The sequence below is a fragment of the Aplidium turbinatum genome, chromosome 3 (assembly GCF_918807975.1).
Source record: "Aplidium turbinatum chromosome 3, kaAplTurb1.1, whole genome shotgun sequence".
Classification (NCBI taxonomy): domain Eukaryota; kingdom Metazoa; phylum Chordata; class Ascidiacea; order Aplousobranchia; family Polyclinidae; genus Aplidium; species Aplidium turbinatum.
In genome coordinates, this window is record NC_137474.1 from 24114855 (window position 1) to 24135311 (window position 20457).

Below are 20457 nucleotides of genomic sequence, written 5' to 3' on the forward strand. Positions count from 1 at the left end.
TGCCCTAGTTCAGGGGTTCTTAAACATTTTGGGTTGCACCACCCTTGTCGTCACTTCTGAAACTTGTGCCCCCCTATTCTCGTTTTAGTTGTGAATCAAAGAAAACTACATAAATTTTACATGTTTTGGATTTTAAAACAACCTTTATCATCTATTTTTCATCATATATAAATCAAAAGATTAAGTGGATCACAATCTACTTTTTCTCTCTTTAAAGTGCAACTGCACGATTGAATTAACATTGACTAGAATCCATTGCCAAGACATCCGATATGGGTTGAAAAATTCACTTCCTCACAATTGAGGCCCACAGCCAAGAAACCGACCTTTTTCCCACGCTCTCTAGCGCTTCTCTCTCACGCTACATGGAAGTGGCAAACTCGTCTACGCCACCTAGTGATATGACATCACTTGTAGTCAAACTTAATGGAGACTAAACTAGACGAGATAGGCTTGGTTGCTAGTGAATGCGCAAATGTATAGGGCATCTATAATGAAACGCATCTTTCAGACTGCATATTATACAAATTTAGTTGTTGATGTCTGTGTGCCAGGGGTGGTCTACGATGCCCATCGCCGAGGGCTAGTTTCTTAGATGAGAACAGGCAAACTTGGAGGTTATATCGAAAAGATTTTGTATTGTACAATAATGAGCTGATAACGCTTCAACATTCATTGGGGCAGATGGGGTTGTTTTGCGTCAGCTCTTGGAACTTTGCTAACATTAACATGTTCGTATGTTCTATCTAAGATATACAATATAAACTTTATATTTACTTTTCGTAGTTACTGAATGTACTAGATAGGCTATCCGGTAGCCTATGTAAAAATGATTTTGTCTGGTGATTGAAACTTTCTGCATGTTCCATGTTCCGTATAATCAAACAAAAAGCGTTTATTGTGATCATAATATCAAGTCATGTTGTTCCTATATCTTTAGTTTATAATTTACCTTTCATTAAAATCACCTTTTATTGCCTCTTACTGTTTCTTGTTAGGTAGGCCAGGGGTGTGCAACGTTTATTACAGGAAGGCCAGATATAAATAACTGGGTGAAACTGCGGGCGCACGTTTATTTAACATATGATTTCTAGTAGTTGCAGGCACAAAAAAGTAGTTTTTTGTTATTCATGTTATTCTTATGGCATTATTAGGGGACTTTATCTCTTTGCAGAAATAATAAGTTAAGACGCATAAATTTCTGAAGAAAACTGCTATTCAAATTTATTGTCACACCGTTTTTAAACGAGTTCAGTGAGAAGTTTGCAGCTGGCTTCTTTTCCCGACGGCCTTTTCCAAATTTAGTTTAATGGAAGTGCTCGCAATTCGAAGTCTATTTTCCAGGTAGGCTATTTGTCTGTCAGAACCGATCGATAGGGAGATTTTATGACGCCCATTTTAGTAAAAAAAAGTTGTTCGCACAAATACGTTGAGCCAAAAATGGCCATTTTTGAATCAATGGATTTTTTCAAATATGGAAAGTCATCTTGGTTGAGATGTTTTCGGTAAAAATCGCCAAGATTCATTTCTAAATACTTTGCTTTCAAATCCGTTTTTTCTTGAAGATCAATCAGTTCAAGTTGGATATCAACTGGTGCTTTGTCAATGTCTGTGTCGAATGGCGAAGAGAATATACCAAACAAATATTCATGAGATTTGAAATCCTTGAAACGAGCCAAAAATTCATACAACAATTTTTCAAATTTAGTTTTCTTCTCAGGATGCATTCCATAGTCTCTCAAAGTTAGAAAATGGAAAAGATTTCCTATCTGTATGTGAGCTTTCCAAAGTCGTGCCGAGATCAACCGTAAACTGTTCACATGCAAATGGGACACTGGTTCAACATGTTCTATCGCAGCGCTAGATGGAAATCGTCATCGTCAATTAGATTCTTCTACATGTTATTCATTGAAAACGTCACTTCATGCCTAATTGCCTATGATGGTAGACCAATGCATGTTAGAGGTCTATGCTCTGTAAATGTTAAGTTAGAGAAGAGTTGTCAACTAAAGAAGAGGATGAAGTAAGTCATTGCAGATTGTCACTATTCTTTCTATCTCTTACCAGGAAAGAGACTTGGAAAGGTTCAATGACGTAGTTTAATGGGATATTACCGAAAGCAGTCAATTAAATAGTCGGATATTTCTACCAAAAAGATGATAAATGAAAATTCTTGAAGGACCGTACGGCTCAACTCTTCCAACAAATATCAAAGTAACAGTGAATAGCGATATGTTCCAATGCTTGTAACCATAGGCGCCTAACTATTTTTTTTGCCGTGGGGGCGAAAGCGTGTTTCATCAGCAGCAACGTAAATTCAGCGAAATGTTACGCAGATGGTTGACATAATTATGTCGTCACACTAGGATTGCTTTTATTGCCACACTCGGAGTTATCACTACGTTCGACCTACCGTTAATTATTATAAACAAATTACAAAACTCGACCAAAACACATGCTATGCGTCTGCGTTGGCTAGCAGTTGATGGACTGCGACTCTTTAAGCTAAGCACAACATAAAGTTTAGCAGAGACGAAAAGGTTTACTAAAAGGTATACTGTAAATGGAATGAAAATACTAACTTGATCATATGCTTGAAAATATACCTGTTGAAAGCAAAATCATTCATGTTTACATCAATTCAACAGCACGTCACCTTGAATAAATTTAAAAGTTGCTGACATCCGTAAACAACCCTTGAAAAATAGTTACGGAGAGACGTTTGATTAAGTTTTCGACTTGACATTGCTCCTTTTTTACTACAATATTGCAACTTATCGCTGACCAGCTTTCAAGTTTCAATTCGCTGTAATACGCCCGTTTTCGTGTTGCAGATGAAACAAAAGATGCGCATATTCCCCACCTTTGATCGGGTTTCTATGGCAACGGTCGTGTGTGCACCATGCAGTTTGCGCGAGTCTGTTGTTGTGTTGATTATGCCGCGTGTGCGCAATGCGGTTTGTACCAGCCCTTGTTGCGTTCAGGGCTCCCATTCCTGGGTTTTTAAACCCAGATCTGGGTTTTTTGCTACCCGTCTGGGTTTTTAAGTTTTTTTTTTATAAAACGTTGATATCTGTTTTTTTTCTGCATTTTTAACTTTTCTTAAATATCTATTGATTTTGCATAAAATTATAGGAATCGCGAGCTGAATTAACCATTCTAAGTAATTATTTCGCTACAAAATATAGCCTACCGGTATCTAAAATAAATTCTGTCTGATTTGGAAGCTATAAGCTAGTTCCCCCTCCTGATCACAAATATCAATCAATCAAGTTTATTTCGGCATAGCTCCACATTCATTTTCAATGTACACATCAGGAGATATAAGTTTATATAAGTTTCCAGTTTGAGTACCGGTAAATTCGTAATGATTTTCAGTCAAGTTCAATTGCAGTTTTACCAGGCTGATCTGCTGAGTGAGTATCACTAGTTTTGGTTCAATTGCTAGTTTTGTGAAAGATTTGTTGATAGCAAAACAGACCATAAAAAGAGAGGGGCAAAATTGTCATACCTGGGAACCTAAAAGAAAATTGGTGAGCGAAGTAATGGAGGGTGTTTGCCATCAACGTTATGAAAAACGACTCCAAGGGCAAAAAGACTTGCAGAAAATAACTCTTGCAGAATGAAATGTATTTGAATAGTCGATGGGTAGTACAAAATTTAAAGATAGCAGAAAGTGTAGTAGACATCTCGAAGCTTTTCTATTAGCTATTACGAACATCTGTTTTTTTTTAGCCAATCTGTTTTTTTTAAAGATAAAATCTAGGTTTTTTTCAAGCTTGTGGATGGGGCTGGTTACGTTGGTTAGTGGTGACCTCGGGCCGAGACGTCAAGTTCATTTTCACAGCAAGCGATTCACTGCCGCGACAATTCTCTGCAGAGGTTTCGACTTTCAAAAGCGACATCGAGTCTGTTTGCAAGCGCATTAAGCTAAACGCACGCTGGGTTAACGTAGCAAATTATGTTGTTTTTGGGTGCATTCAACATCTGATGACATTGAATCGACGCAAAATGGTAGATTTTTGCTATGTCTCAGGCAGCAAAATCAGTCATTTTTACATTGATTCAACGTCTGCAGAATGTAAAAATGACAGATGTTTTTTTGCCTGGGGTGGGATTGTAGCATCGCTACTCGTTCTAGTGATTATTTATCGCGAAACTGTTGCGGTTTGCATTTAAAAATGTTTTCCTGCTGCCGATCGCTAGTTCATCTATTGTTTTATGTATCAATACAGCATAAAAAGTTGCTCCCACGCAGAAATATGCGTGGGGGCATGGTAGGGATGGGCAAAATAGAATACCGAATATAGAATAACCGGTTGTAGAGTCTAACCGGTTTCAAAATGCATATGAAATCGGATAATTGAAACCGCTTTAACGATCTACTTCGTACTAGTCCGTTTCATCGCAACGAATTCGCTGCAGCGAAAGTAGAATTGTTTATCGATTCAGTGCGATGCGGCGTCGGAAAAACGCACGAGTTTCATTGTTGTTTCATTGTTCGCATTAAAGAGATCTTTCTTGTCAAGCGCTTTGTAGTCCTCACAGTCTTGCGGAAGTGTGGCACGAAACAGCTTAATCCGCTTTCAGGATTTTTCTCTATTTTACAAGGTAGATTTAAACGATCTGTCTTAGCTTGATGCTGCGAGTTTGCTGTGGCAATAGTAAGTTAGTCATGTTCATCATAGCACATGACTAGGGAACTGTGTTCCGAAAGCTAGCGCAACTTACTATTGCCACAGCAAACTCGCAGCATCAGGCTAAGACAGATCGTTTAAATCTACCTTGTGAAGTAAGCAACGATCATGCTGCTAAAAGCGAAACTCAATCAATTTTTCTCTATTTTAGTACCACAAACCTAAGTTGTTTCTGGTAGAATACAAGGGTCGACTTGCCTTCGCTGGCCCACCGAACATCGTGAGCTCCCGCTCTCGTATGCAGGGCAACGTCGACCACAGGGTGTGCGAATTAGCGACCCTCCCCGCAGAAGTGCGTACTGTACTACCGCAGAGCAAGGGAGGGGGCAACTTTTTTTAGGGGGGGTCAAAAAAATTTAAATGTGCAAAATCATTATAATTATAGCTGTTGCTCGAGAATGTTGGGGGGGAGGTTCCCCTGGGCCCCGGCTGGCTACGGGCCTATACTACCGGTATGCCAGTACAGTGACATGGACGACTTGTTGAGCTGTGGGATTGAAGATGCTGCTTGCAGTAGTGAAGATGAATCAGCAAATTTGGCTTCCCCTGCTTCATAAATAGCTAGGCCAACCTATTTCACGTTGTTGAAAGCATCCACTACATCTCTTCAAAACGCCCTTGTTTGATGGAAAGCAAAACAAAAACCAATTTTGTTGTTTTTATCAGTTAGTTTCAAAATATTTTTGTGTACCTGCTACATCTGCTTCTTCAGAGAGATATTTTTCAAGTGCAGGTTTAACTGCCACCAACTTGAGATCCCATTTGACTGGTGAAAATTTAGAAAGCCTAAATTTGTTACACTGCGATAAGCAATTTTTGTGATGTTCATTGTTTTTGTAAAGTCATAAAAATCATTAAAATGTGTCGATGGTAAAAACTGTCAATTATTCTAGAATAGATATCTGTATTCTATATTCGGTTTCAGTATTCTAGAATATTCTAGAATAGCTAATTATTCTATTTTGCCCATCCCTAGGGCATGGCCCCCACGGCTTAGGCGCCTATGCTTGTAACTTTTAATCGACTTTAACGTGGTTCACTCACAGCTTCTCATGTAACTCTCATCTACTTCAACTCCCAATCAACAATAATCTCTGCATCTACTACCAACTACTACAACTCATAATAGTAATTACGCAAATTACACCACTATTTATAGCAGGTTGTTTGGTCTAGTAACTTCGAGAAGGTTACGTAATGTTACATCATAACAACTCATTGTTCTGTCAAGTTGCACTACATGTAAACATCTTTGTGACGTCATAGACCCTGCACCTGGCAAAATATGAGAAGCAAGCAAAAGAATATTCTCGACTCGCACATAGACAGAATGTTCTGGAAATACGTCACATAATAAAGATTTCGCAATCAGAGGTCACTACAGGACAGTAACCGATAATAACATATCATATAAGAATTTTACCATTAAAAACAGTACGCTCGGTCAAGACATAATTTAGCCTGTCGTGAGGCTTTGTATATTGATTGTGATACAGATGAAAATGGACTTGTCGGATGCTTACCGTACTTGCAATTAGAGCTTGATGAAGCAAAAAAAACTTAGTGTGATAAACACACCTTTTGGTATCTTCGTATACAGTCGTATGTGTTTTGGTGTGGCATCGAGCTCAGCCCAATTTCAAGGTTGCATGGATTTAATGATTTTGAGAAACCCTGGTGTAGCAGCATATCTAATTGTTATGTTACAGTAGTTACCGGACCGACAGAAAAAGACCATTGGAACGACCTAGACAAGCTTTGGAACGTTTAATCGAGTATGGGTTTTGTGTTAAAGTACAAACATGGAAGAAAACTTGAGATATGGAAGGCAAAGGAAGACGCCCTTCGCCTGCGAGCTGGTTGAAACAACAAGGTGCTGTCTCAGCATACTCGTCCTTTGCATACTTTACAATGCGGAAACCGCATATTTATCCAAAACAGTAACTATCCTAGAAAATGGGACAAAGTGAGAATGGTTGTCGAAACGTTGCCTCATGACAAATATGTAGTGAAAGTTGACTGATCCGGCAGAATAATCATAATATGGAATTGACGTTTTTTTGCGAGTAATTCCACCACATACTAAAGCATGTGCCGATCAAACCCCTCCTCAACCAAAAATCATAGCTCCCCCACAAAGCCTCCCATCATCTTCCATTGCTCAACCTCCTGAAACTGACTACTGCCCTCCACATCTTGAGCTAGGCCCTAGCCTAGAATTTGGAAAATCACCGACGTTGCCTGTCGATGCAGATCACAGTTCGCCTGCGCTTGCTTACCCCACACCAACCTCAAGCTCAAATCTTTTTAAATCGTCTGTTCTGCGCCGTTCTACGCGGTCCTGACGGCGGCACTAGATCTAGACGCGGCCTCTGGCCAATGGGTAATCAAGGGTTCGAGCACGTAAGTCTATAGTTTCGCCTTACGAACTGGGGGGTGCACGAATGCCTGCAGTTATCATGCTTTCTTAATTACTACTCACTCCTACTGACTACAAGCCAGAACGGTACTCTGTTTTATCCATGTCATTTCATTCTAGCAAGGCTAGCGAACAACAGCTTATTTTGTTTTAGTTCTAGTGTTCAGTCTGGCAGTTTTACAACCACTTCTCTTGCTGTAGTAGTTCAAGTGTTTAGTTTAACAATCTTATGTGGTATATTTTGTTGCAGAAATTGTGATTCAATCATTTTTTTTTGTTAATGCATTGAAGAAAAATAACCGTCTTTCTTCACTGACATGGAAAAATTACCAGAAGATCAGTTAGTTAGCTCTTTTTATATTGATTTAACTTTTGTTGGCCGAATGTCAGTGGAGAGAGAGACACGCTTAGTGACTCTCTCCACTGGTACAATTCCTTGGTTAAGATAAAATGAACTGAACTCATGCTGTTCTCACACCTACAACGACTTCGCATTCTGTTAATTGACGATCTTTCAGTACTGTAGCGATCCTTCTCAATCAAATTCTTGTTTTGACTTGTGGATGGCCTCCCTGAGCGTGGCTCCCTCGCGTCTGACATTCGGCCATCTTTAAAGCGATTAAACCATTCATTTATCTGATTTGGGCTTTAGGCCTCATCTCCGAAAACCTGCTGAATCTGGGATAGTTTCAATTTGACTTATCACCAAGCTTTTGACTAAACTTGATGCAATGCCTTTGTGCGGTGCGTTCTGTCATTTATATGCGATTTCGCTTGAAAAAAATTGCCAAGTACGTGTTATACACCTGCATTTCATGATTAACATTGAGAGAATGACATAGTCGTCGTCGATCGGCATGAAATGATTCACACATATGGAGTAATAGTGACTTAATAATGCCCCCAAAAGCTTGGTGCATGTGGTACTACTTTTGGCCAGAAGAGAAAGGGTCGGATACTTTTTGAATAGACCTTGCACATTGGAGTTAAATAAAAAAATGTTTTTATTGTTGTATTGATAACGCCAATAATATCAACCGTTGCTGTTGTATGTGCTTAGGCTGAATACTTTCCGTTATGTTTTTCTGACATTTACTGTTTAGCGCTTCCTCGCTGAAAGTCAGGACTTGCTGGATTGGTTCGCCGACATTGAAGTGAGGATGTCATCAAATGACGTAACCCAGGACGTGGCTGCTGCTGAAGCTCTCCTTGACAAACATCAGGAGCATCGGGTGAGCTTGTCACGGATAAGCATCCACCTTTTTCACTTCAAAAAACAAAATCACTTGGCATTTTTGTAGTGTTATCGTATCACATGCATTTTGTGAAAACACACTTTTGACTTGATTTTGGAGTTAGTGAGTGATTAATATGATTAAGTTTCATGAAACGAAGAAAGCATCAGTCAAAATTGAATTCGATATAGAAGTTATTTAATAAATGTTTGATTTATTGCTAGTGTGCTAGATGCAATATAGTAGTAGCCTAAAAAGCGACAAAGGCAATGTATCGAGAGGAAGTTCTACTCTTTGGAGGGCACACAAGAGTGCTGTGATGTGCAAGGAATTGTGTAAATTGTATTGTGTTGTATTGTGTTGCAGGGCGAGATAGGAGCTCATGAGAGCACCTTCTCCAACATGATGAGCTTTGGGAGGGATTTAATCAATCTAAACCATCCAGCTGCTGCTGATGTTGTCCTGGAGGAATCCTCTTCATCTTTGTCATTGTCGAACGAAGATGACTGGTATATGAACAAACGTAGCCGTCATTAGCAATGGAAAACCCATCGAATTTTGTGTTTAGCATTAACTTTTGAACTGCTAAAATGCCAATGTTAGCTCACAAAGTTCCTCTCTCGTATCGGTAGCCTATCCTTGTCAATATGCTGTCAGTTGTTGGAATGTATTTTCTTTAAGTCTGCTCGCAGCTGTAAGGTCTGTGCTTTATACCAACTTTGAATTTTCATGAATAATTGATTGAAGAACCGGTTGAATGCTGCTAATAATTGATGCAGCATTGTGAACACGAAGCCTGGAGAAATCCCCGAGCGCATCTCGGCATTAGAGCGATCCCATGTTCGTCTCATGCAGTTGTGGGAGGACAGGCAGGCTTTGTATGATCAGTGTCTTCATCTGGCCTTGTTCAATCGCGACGCTGAGCAAGCAGAGACTTGGATGACAACACAGGTGGTCTTACTTTGAAGTGTCCGATTCCTATTTTATATCACATTTATTGGAGGCTTGTTGTGGTGCGCGCATGGCATCGATGTTGTGTGCGTTGTAGAATCTCCTGCATTATGGTGGTGAATTATGAAAATGCTATTTTGGTGTATCAATAGTATTAGCACAATTTTTTTTAAACAAACAAAAAGTTTTTCACCAGCCAACTATCTTGTTGGTAGTGTGAGCCAACGGTGCTTAAATTCAGAATCTGCAATGATTTGACAAAAATAACTCAAGTATGTGTTCAATGTATGTAAGGATGTCTCATTTTTTGGTGTTTTTTTAGGAAATATAAGTTAGGATCATACTCTGACAGGATTTTCAAACCTGAATTAAACAAATAACGTTATTTTTTCATCATGACGTTGTGGCAACACCTAGCGAAATTTAGCAATTTTAACCATATCTCTATAATTGTAAGAGCTAGAGAACTGGAATTAGTACCAAAATGACTGAAATGGACAGTTTCCTATTTGATTTTTATACAGTGTTAAGCGCTGAGTGCAACAGAAAACTAGTTATAAGTAAAAAAAACATGTTTTCATCCATTTTTCTAAAATATTGTAACGTTTCCTGAATTATAGGAGCTTTTTTATGACAATGGTACATAAAAGGCGGCACTTCGGTATAAATACTCAAAGCAACATTTTTGGCTTCAAACATTGGGATGCATCATGCATGTTGGGTCATTCCATATCAAATTTAAGGAAAAAATCAAAATTTGTAACCCTATGTTTCAAATTTTGTTTGTTTTAAGGTATGTTATTGTTCTTGCAAAATAATGATAAAAAAAAAAATTATTTTGATATCTTGTACGGTTCTTGAGATATGACATGGTGAAAATTTAGCCACTAGGTGGAGATTTGCTGTGCGAGCGCTCACTTTTTGCTTATTGACTAGTGCAAATTCTCTTGTAGGCTATCTTCATAACTACTCCACAAAGGTTTTCAAAAATTGGGTTCTGGGTATTTTCAGGGTCAAGGAATCCAAATCTGCTGTCAAAATATCAAAAAAACAACAAAAAACAACCTTTTCATTGAGAAAAAGAAGGTTGAAATTTTTTAAACATTTTGTTAAAGTTCCAAACTTTGATATCATTTTTTAAACTGTTGACGCAAAGTTACAAAGTTTTTTTTTTTTTTTCTTTGTACCATTATACTTACCCTTTTTATTTATGTAGATTTGGTAATTATGTTTTGTAAGCTTCATGAAAAAATTGTGTGCAGAAAATGGACTTGTTTTTGACGTGTTTGTAATTTTGATCATGCCGCATAACTATGACTGGTGGTAGTTCAACAGTGATTATGAAATGTACTGCAAGAAGGAGTTATTCAGCCACCTTTCTTGTTATTTTGAATCAGATTCATAGCAGGTTTTATCAGCCTTTGCATGAAACACATATAATTTCCATAAGAGATTTAATGAACACTTAGCATAATACTTTACACAAAATCAAATGCAATACTTGTGTCGTCTGTAAGTCAACGACAAACTGTCATTGTGGTTTGTGCACAGAACAATATTGCTGTAAAGATAAAATACATTTTACATTTGAACAACAAATATTCACCACACCGAAAATATTTAATGTTTTCCCACTATTGAAGAAATTTTATAATTGTATACAATATGATAACACTATCATTCTAACATTTAAGTATTTGTTATTCACATTGCATCATATAGGTTCCATTTCTGCAAAAAATGTTGCAGCCAGCAATTCAGTCTTTTTTACATCTACAATCTACATCTTTTTTACATCTCAATGTAAAGACTGAATTGCTGGCTGCAACATTTTTTCCAGAAATGGATCCTATATGAAGATGTTACATCAATTGATGTAATATCTTCATTCATTGAATTAATGCTAGAAAGTATATACTGATTTGTTGGCCAGGTTAAATCTGTGCCATTGTTACCTGACAACATAACATAGCACAGAACTGTGTTGCTGTAAGCAACAAAACATGAGGAATAAAAAAGATTTGGTCATTGGTGTCTGTTTGATAAAACTTCAGAATAAATGCTTTTAAAATTTGATCACAATAGTTATCATTAATGGAGTAGTTTCAAGCAATGGTATTTAAAATAACTTTCATGTCATTCTTTTTAATTGTGTAATTTCTTCCACTGCTGATTGCTGGCCGTAGTGCCCCTATTATGCAGATCATTTGCTGTAATGTAACCCAACATGTGTCTTCTCTTGATGGCCACTGAAATTATTTACTGGGACCGTGTGGGGACATAAATTTAAATTTAACTTCACTTTGTGGTTCATTCACTTCCATGATACTGCCAATCCACCAAACTGAATCGTATTTGCATGCTGCTATATAGTCATTGTTTTTCAGTTTCATTACTGGCTGGTGATTCGTAGATTCTTTAAACGTATGCTCTCCAGAAAACTCAGGATCTTCATTTGTTCGTTTAAATTGTATGGTGTTTGAGGAAACTGGTTGAAAATGATGATAAGATCGAGTTCCTCGGAGTGTTGTTCCCAGATTATAGCTGGTTTGTAGAGCAAACCATGCTTTCTGTGTTGCACTTTGGGATACAAAAAAGCATTTTATGTTTGGGATATCAGTTTGACAAAAATTAAAAAAACACTTGGGAGTTAAAATTTTGTTGTTTTGCAAACTTGATCTTGCTGCTAGGCGCTTTACAGTGCCACCGATGCCATCACAGGGAGATTTTCCATGGCTTGTGGCAAAAATGACTAGGATGCATCAAGGTTAAAATCAGATTGGTGGTGGCATAAGTTTAATAAATTTTTGAAGTTTTTATATTGACCTGCACAGCCGTCTGAAAAGTATTCGATTTTTTTCACATGTTTTAGATTTTCTTTGATGTAACTGCTGATCTGCTGCAAAAGCTCATAAACAAATGCGGTGTCATGTTTCAGATCATCAGAAATGTAACAAAGAGAATCATGACATAAAATGTTTTCTTCATTTTTGTAGTAGAGGACTGCAGCTGTTGCTTGGCTCTGATTCCAGTGAAACCCCTGTGATGCATCTTGAACAATAAATTGATAATTTTCTGCAAAATCGAGAAGGACAATACAAGCAGTTTTATCAATATTACTTTTTCGGTTAGTTAAATACCTTGCCTGACATTTTGCAATGTAAGAATGGGCTGTAAGTTGATCAATTAATGTGGTCAGAATGTCAATGAATTTAGTCACAGTAACAATGTTAGTGATTAACATTGATCTATCAGTAGATTGCCATTGCTGGTATTCAACTGTTTCATTCGAACATACTGCTGGCACACATTCCAAAAGGTACTTGTGCAAGGCATCTTTTCCTGGGTAATGGATACAACGATGTACCATACATATTCTACTATTATAGTCACACACAACTTTTGCCATCAAGCTTTTGTACGATTCATTAATTTTAGCAGCATCGACAAGTAATTGTGCATTTTGATGATATGTACAAACACAGACTGAGTGGGTGCCACTTCCAGAAGCAGTGACACACCATTTTGGTCTCAGTTGACAGAACTTTGAGAAACTGATTTTCTCATCTGGGTGCTTTTCCCTAAATGCACTGTGCAACTCTCTGAGGTTGCACAAAACCAAGCGTTTTTGTTCATGCACATTTCTGGCAACACTAACATAGTTCTTAGCTCCTGGCATCCATCTACCATATTCATCATCATGATAGAATGCATTTACTGCAGCTGTGGTGCTTGTTGGAAGAACCTTTCCAAGCTTTGGTTCTGGAGTTCCTAATAATCCCTTCTCATGTTTGACCATAACAGATTTTCGAACTAAGTAGTCTGAAACTTCAAAAAATGTAGCTGTTTTGAACAAACTCCAAGATGGTGGCCTGAGGGTTAAGAGCTGCACTTTTTCTGAGAATGTTTTTGCTGCTTTAATTTTGCATTTTAATTCTTCCATAAGTGTATCAAGGTCATCCGCTTTTTGCCTCAACTTGTTGATTTCAGCCACTGATGAAGTTGAAGGTTCTTGAAGTGCATCAATATTGACACCAATAACAGAAGAAAATGATGCTTCCAAATTTGTAACAACTTTGTGTAGCTTTCGCTTTGCTTTTATTGTGCGCTGACGTTTTGGCATGTGAGCTATGTTCAGTGGGGACAAAGCTAATGCAGAAAGACTGTCATCCAGCTTACGTTTATGTGTTGCTTTTTCCGTAACATCAAAGAAATGAGACTGAGAGGCCATGCTTGTATCAGACATGCTTTCAGTAGAATCACTAGTCTCATCCATTCTTGTAGCATTTTTTAAACAAGCTCCACATAGTTTCCAACCAGGACAAACTGCCTTTAAACCAGTTTTTGTTAATTTTTGAGCCATTTCTAAAGTGATTTTTTGCCTGGCTTTCACACTCTTTTTGTGGATTCCAAAAACATTACAACATTTGGTAAACTTTTTAACAAACTTGTTTCCCAGAAAGCATTTTTCGTGGTGTAAACAAACTGTGTGGATAGGTGTTTCAGAATTCTGAAGATTACATCTCCATAGAAGTAGCTTTTGATCTTTTTCAGAAAACAAACTCAGTTCCTTCAATGCAGTAGTTCGAGTATAGGAGTTTTTGTGGCACATGGAGTTGAGGGCAGTGCCAATGCTGCAAGGTTCCATTTTAGTCATGATTTAAATTTAGTATTACTAAGTAAAAGTTGCTGATATAGTTATCTAGAATATTCCTAAAACAATATATGCAAGGTTAATCTATTTAAAAAATATCTTACATCAAAAGTACCCAACCCATGGCTATTGTTGGTCTGCAAGGGCAGAGTTCCGAGTAAACATTTAAATGTAAATGAAAATTTACACCATCACCATACAATGCAAAAAGTAAAACACACATTTTTGTACAAAAGAGTTTCCATTAAACTTATTTTTTATTGATGGCAGCAGCTAGGTCGCCAAAGAGTACACACAGTGTACGTGTTTTAGGTGAGGAAAAAACAAAGGCTCATGTCGATTTTCTATGAAAAATTTTTCATGAAGCTTACAAAACATAATTAACAAACCTGCATTAATAAAAAGGATAAGAATAGTAGTACAAAATAAAAATAAAACTTAGTTTGTAACTTTGCGTCAACAACTTAAAAAATGAGATCAAAGTTCGCAACTTAAAAAAAATGTTTAAAAATTTTCACCTTCTTTTTCTTAATGAAAAGGTTGTTTTTTTGATATTTCGGCAGCAGATTTGGATTCCTTGACTCTGAAAATACTCAAAACCCAATTTTTAAAAACCTATGTCGAGTACTTATGAAGATATGAGAGAATTTACATCAGTTAATAAACAAAAAGTGAGCGCTCGCACAGCAAATCTCCACCTAGTGGCAAAAAATTTACCCGGTCATATCTCAAGAACCGTACAAGATATCTAAAATTTTTTTTTGATCATTATTTTGCAAGGGCAATAACATATGTTAAAACAAAGAGAATCTGAAACATAGGGTTACACCTCCCATGTAAATTGACATGGAATTGACAACATTGTGTGAAATGTTTCAAAACAGCATTGAATACGGGTTTGTCAATTTCTTTGTGTGCAAACAGTATTTGTAAACAGTACAATTGAGAGACCATCAGCTGCACAGAGGTCCCCAAACGCAGAAACGCAGAGTCGTGACCCAGTACCAGGTCGCGAAAAGGTTAGTACCGGGTCGTCAGAATATTCGATCAATGTGAGTAGGTTGAAAGTATGTCTATATAGCCATAAAATAAATCGATTACAATCAATTATGGAATTATGATTGCATTAGGAATTATGCAAAAAATACGTATAAGTCTTACTTATAAACTGCTGTATGTCAATCAAAGCAGTTGCGGATCTAGGGAAGGGGACATGGTTACGTGCCACCAAAAAATAATTAAAACAAAGCACCAAATTGTTTTTTTGGTTTATTTTTGTTAAAACAACGCACCTTACTTTCATTCCCTTTAAGCATAAGGCCCTCTCTTGCGTTTATGTTAATCAACGCTTCTCGTTTTGTTTCACAATACAGGGTCATCAATAATTAACGTTACAACTTCAAACACTTGTATTTAACAAATAGTAGACAATATTTGGGTAATAAACATATTATTGTCAAATAAATAAATATTTAGGAAAAACAAGTTTTATTCAATGTGTCCACCATTTGCGCCGATAACAAGTCGGAGACGCTTCGAAAAGAACCTGCAAGTGTCATGAATAACTTTTTGAGCTTTTTGGTCCATTCTTTTTTCAGATTAGCCTTCAGTGCTTCCAAACTTTGGTGGTGTTTAGTCGAAATCTTGCTCTCCAGGTAAGACCACACGCCAAAGTCCGGGGGGTTCAGGTCTGGAGATGAAGGAGAACATTCTTCCTTGGAAATGAAGAACGGAACATTGGCTGAAGGCCAGTTTTGTGTTCTCTTATGCTTCTCTTATGCTCTATGTGAAGGGGCAGAATCTTGTTGGAATGACCAATTACGTTTTTTGAAGTGTTTCATTGCCCGTTGACTGCGGCCCACACCATCACTGATGCCACCCCTTGTCTCCAAGTGATTACCCAGGGTTCCACATCACCATCTCTTGACCAAACACGATCATTCTGACTGTTAAAATGATACTTGACATCAAATGTCTTCTCATTGCTGAACACAAGGTTTGACAGCGTGCCTCCTCCTTCAATGATTGAGAGCAGAATTCTGGCTCTGGAGAAATGTTTCTCAATGGTATTGGCATTTAGCAACTGTTTGGCTTCTGTTCTCTCCAATTTGTATCTTTCCTTGGTTTTCCCCTTCTTTTGCTCAATGCTTTCGGCTGCTCTTCAACCGTAACTCTTTTCTTTTCAAAGCGGCCGCTATTGAGTGATTGTTGATAATATTAAAATCAGGCCAAATAGTTAGAAAAAAAGGCCAAAAAAAAAGCCAAACTCAAACAAGATAAAATAATTATTGTAACAGTATTTGTGAGGCAAATAACCCAGTTTGAAAACAGTAATTATCACATATCATCAAAGATTTGCAAACATGCACAAGAAAAGATTCAGTAACATCATCAGCAAAGATTTTTGGTAAAATTATACAAAAGTTATTAGATCATTTGCAGAACGAAGAAACCTAGCCTACATTATAAGCCACTCACACCCAGCATCTGCAAATTATCTGGTGTTCATTTTTGTGCTTCTCGAATTTTTAATGACTCAAAAGATTACTCGCTTTTGGTGCTATAGTAATGTGACAAAGCCTGCAATAAGCATTTTCCGGTCTACCTGCAGCTTTCTTCACCCAAAAATACGTTTTATCCCAATTGGAATTATACCTACAGCCAGGGGTACCGGAACCGGGAGCTTGATGATGGAGGGCTGGGGAGCAATGGTGCCCTTTTGAGGTCATGTAAACTACTGCACATTTTGTAATATAACAATTTCTGCTATTCGCTTTTAGCCTAATTATAATTTTTCATTTTTGCCTCAACATAATATTCACGACACAAAATTCTGTATCACAGTCGGTGACATCATTTTAACATAGCATGATGCCCTTCCGTGCCATTGTTCGTTGTATACTGACACTTGTAACATTACTCGATAATGAGCTGATAGATGAACATTATTGCTTTATTTTAAAACTTAAAAAAAAATTGGCCTTTCAGCTACAAAAGTGCCCTTTTTTCATAATCCTGGCCCCCCAGTCAAAAATTGTTTCGGCGCCCGTGCCTACGGCCACTGTCATGACTGGTCTGCCACTTTTTAGGCGGCATCTCACATAAAAGTTTAGCTGAAGTAAAGATCTACCAAAGTATAAGACAAAAATGCTAACATATTTTAAGCTGCAACAATATAGTTTTTTTTGTTATTATTCATATCAAATAGAACCTGTTACGGTCCTATTTGCTATCATTTTTTATGTCATGGCACCACAGTGGGCTGCCAACGTGCCTCTCTCTAGCACACATATTGCCTGAGTATTTTTTCTTGCAGTTTTCATAGAAAATCTAAACAAAATGATGTAACTTATTTATTTAAGAATCTAAATAATTGAAATAAAAACGTCTCAATATTAATCAAATTCGGATAATATTATGATTTTTAGTCGAAAATGAATAAAAACATGTTTTTTCTATTCTTGTTTTCTGAAATTCTGTTGCAGTTAGAACTTAACAATGTATTGAAAGCAGATAGGAAACTGACTCTTCCAGTCATTTTGGTACAAGTTCCAGCTCTCTAGCTCTTACCATTCTCGAGATACTGCCAAACCTGCTAACATTTGCTATGTGTCGCTTCAAGATAACGTCATGAAAAAGAACATAATTTTTGAATTTTGAAAATCCATGCAGAGTATGACCCAAGCTTATTGTTCCTGAAAAGTCGCCCAAAAATAGGATATCCTAATGTTCATGTGCAATATGTTAATAATGGCTTGTTAAATGTTAATTCTTTCCCCATAAATTAGAAACCTCTTTATCTTTATCTAATAACGGAGTCAGTCAAAATCACGCCGTTTGATACATTCCGTTTGCAGGAGGCGCTGTTGCTGCACTGCGATCTTGGCGACTCTTTGGACTCCGTGCAGACGCTGATGCGGAAGCACGATGACGTCATGAAGTCGACAGACGCGCAGGAAGAGAAGATCAACTCTGTGGACGAGGTCGCATCTCGGCTGGTGGAGCGGGGTCACTACGCGAGCGAGGAGATTGAAAATCGACGTAACCAGGTTGGCGGTGTCTAGCAGCGCGTTTGCGCTTGCATTGTTTTGTTTTGATAAATCCACATCATCACATCAGTTTTCTATTCACTAGTAGGATGATTGGTCAGTCATACTTCAGTTCTTGGGTTTTTTTTCGCTGAGACTTTTCGGTCATTTGTCCGAAATGACTTGAAAAAATTCAGTCATTTTTTATTTATTTCGGTCATTTTTAGTCATTTTACATATTTTTTCGGATATTTTGACCGAATTGACTATATTTTTTCGAACATTTTGCTAAAAAATCGGTCAATGACGGAAAAAAAACCCAGCTTTCAGTTAAACATATCCTATTGGCACGATCGCGCAACATTTGGAATAAACAAGTAGAGAAGATTGCTTCCAGTTTTCTATTTCATCCACGTCTGTTTCATCAGCACAGAAAACACCCGTATTGAGGTTGTGCAATGACGATTTACGTCGTTTGAGGTTGCCTTCTTGTCCTTGCTGATATTACTTCCTCATCTATAGCCATTTCAATGAAGCGATAGTGAAAATGAGAGAATTTAGAAAATGTCATGTTTTCTTGCTCTAACCTGTTCAACCTGTCTCTGAACATGAGGTTTTGTTTTACCGTTTTTGTTTTGATGCCCAGGATACAGCTTAGTTTGGTAGACGAATTTAAAGTGAAACTTCTAAAGCTTTATCACTATGTGAACCACCCAACGATCTTGGAGCTCTTTGTCAACCACACCTTGTTTGCCTGCAGCTGTTGAAGCGTCACGCCGCTTTGAAAGAGGGAATACGTACCAGGCAGACGGCGCTCAACGACGCCTATAAGCTTTATTCCTTCCAGCGCAATGCTGCTAATCTCTGTGCCTGGGTAGAGGAGAAGCGCACCATAGCTCGTGACCACTCGTATAAGGTATGTGTTGTCTCATCGTTCATATCATGTTAGTCAGATGTGTTTACTACGAGGTATCGCGCGCTTCTTAAATTAAGCAGGCCAATCACGATGTTGGCAAGACGTAAATACCACAACGTTTTTTCTCAGGATCCAAGCAACGCCCGTGGAAAGTTACAACGCCATGGTATGTTCGAGGAGGAAGTACGCGCCAGTGAGGAGCGTGTGCACTGTTGCCTGACCGAAGCACGGTCATTGGTGGAGGCCGAGCATTATGCAACCAATGAGATCCAAACCGAGGCTGACCACGTGCACGAGTTATGGAAGAAACTTGAACTGGAGTGCAAGAATAGAGGTGAATATTAATATTTTGAACAGTTGGCTGTCTGCATTGTTGCCTTAACTATAGTGAGTACAGAGGATGTCCACTGTCCAGTGCAGATTCACTGTCCTGATCACGATTTGTTGCCAGGAGAACGATTATTGGACTCGTGCGCTGAGCAAGCGTTCAATCGTAGCGTGATGGACTTGCAGCGTTGGATTGATGACGTCGAAACGGCCCTTGCATCGGGCGATCACGGGAAGGATGTGACGTCTGTGAACGCCCTCATCAAGAAGCATCAACTGCTGGAAGTCGATGTGCAAGTCCACAAGGTCAGTTGAGTTGCTTTAGTTTACGCACTGTGTGCGCTTGTGAGATATTTATATAAACTATTTGCTTCCAGGATCGGGTTGACGGCATAGAATTGCAGGCGACTAAATTCGTAGACGCTGACCACTTCAACAGTGATGCAATAAAGCAACGTCAAGAAGAAGTTACGAAGCGATACGAAAATCTTCAGGTATGTTCTAGTCAGTCATTTACTTTTCCTCGGATGCAAAACAAAACGTACATAAAGAAAACAAAAACACTGAAGACATGTGGCATGAAAATGTCTTCAATCTTTCTATATCACATTGAATATGAAAACATATGAAAGAGGTTCCTTCTATTCTCTGCTTAGACGATTTTATATCTATGATATCCTTCCCGTTTGCAGCATTCTCTCTTAGTTATTACTTTTGATAAACATCAGGAACCGATCCGTGCACGACGGGATAAGTTGTTGTCGTCTTTACGCGGCAAGCAGCTATTCCGCGATGTCCAGGATGAACTAGAGTGGACCCAGGACAAGAGACCGATCGCCACCGCTACCACCATCGGTTGGTATAATTTTTAATGCGTTATCAATGAACATTCATCTTTTCAATCTCGTTTTATATTTCATATTATGAAATCGTGAATAGTCTGGGACCTGGGTGGTTGGATCGCTTTTACCAACGGTTGCACTTGCCGAAATTGCTGCAGTTTTGCAAGTTTTGTTTTTAAACAGCAAGCATCTCGATTTTTTACCTGATTGGTTGAACACAGGCAAGAATGTCATGTCCGTTCGGAATCTCTTACGCAAGCATCAGATCGTCCAATCGGAGTTGAACACGCACGACGTGGCAGTGAAAGAAGTGATGCAGCGATGCAACGATCTAGTAGAGGAAGGTGAGCATTGGTGCCTACTTGTAGCTTTTGTGATTTTGTCGTAT

General features: G+C 38.2%; 1 protein-coding gene across 4 annotated transcripts in view; it reads left to right on the plus strand.

Annotated features, from left to right (window-relative positions):
• LOC145767323 (spectrin alpha chain, non-erythrocytic 1-like) overlaps window positions 1–20457 on the plus strand; it is a 203849-nt gene that overhangs the window by 66569 nt on the left and 116823 nt on the right. For 3 of the 4 annotated variants that reach the window (XM_082579120.1, XM_082579121.1, XM_082579122.1), the window contains exons 9-18: window positions 8220–8348; window positions 8718–8860; window positions 9131–9302; window positions 17814–18005; window positions 18745–18900; window positions 19030–19234; window positions 19352–19533; window positions 19605–19721; window positions 19956–20082; window positions 20291–20413. In XM_082579120.1, coding sequence (XP_082435246.1) covers window positions 8220–8348; window positions 8718–8860; window positions 9131–9302; window positions 17814–18005; window positions 18745–18900; window positions 19030–19234; window positions 19352–19533; window positions 19605–19721; window positions 19956–20082; window positions 20291–20413 — 1546 coding nt within the window. Of the gene's footprint in view, window positions 1–8219; window positions 8349–8717; window positions 8875–9043; window positions 9051–9130; window positions 9303–17813; window positions 18006–18744; window positions 18901–19029; window positions 19235–19351; window positions 19534–19604; window positions 19722–19955; window positions 20083–20290; window positions 20414–20457 lie in introns of all 4 variants that reach the window. The other variant, XM_082579123.1, reaches the window with a different exon arrangement.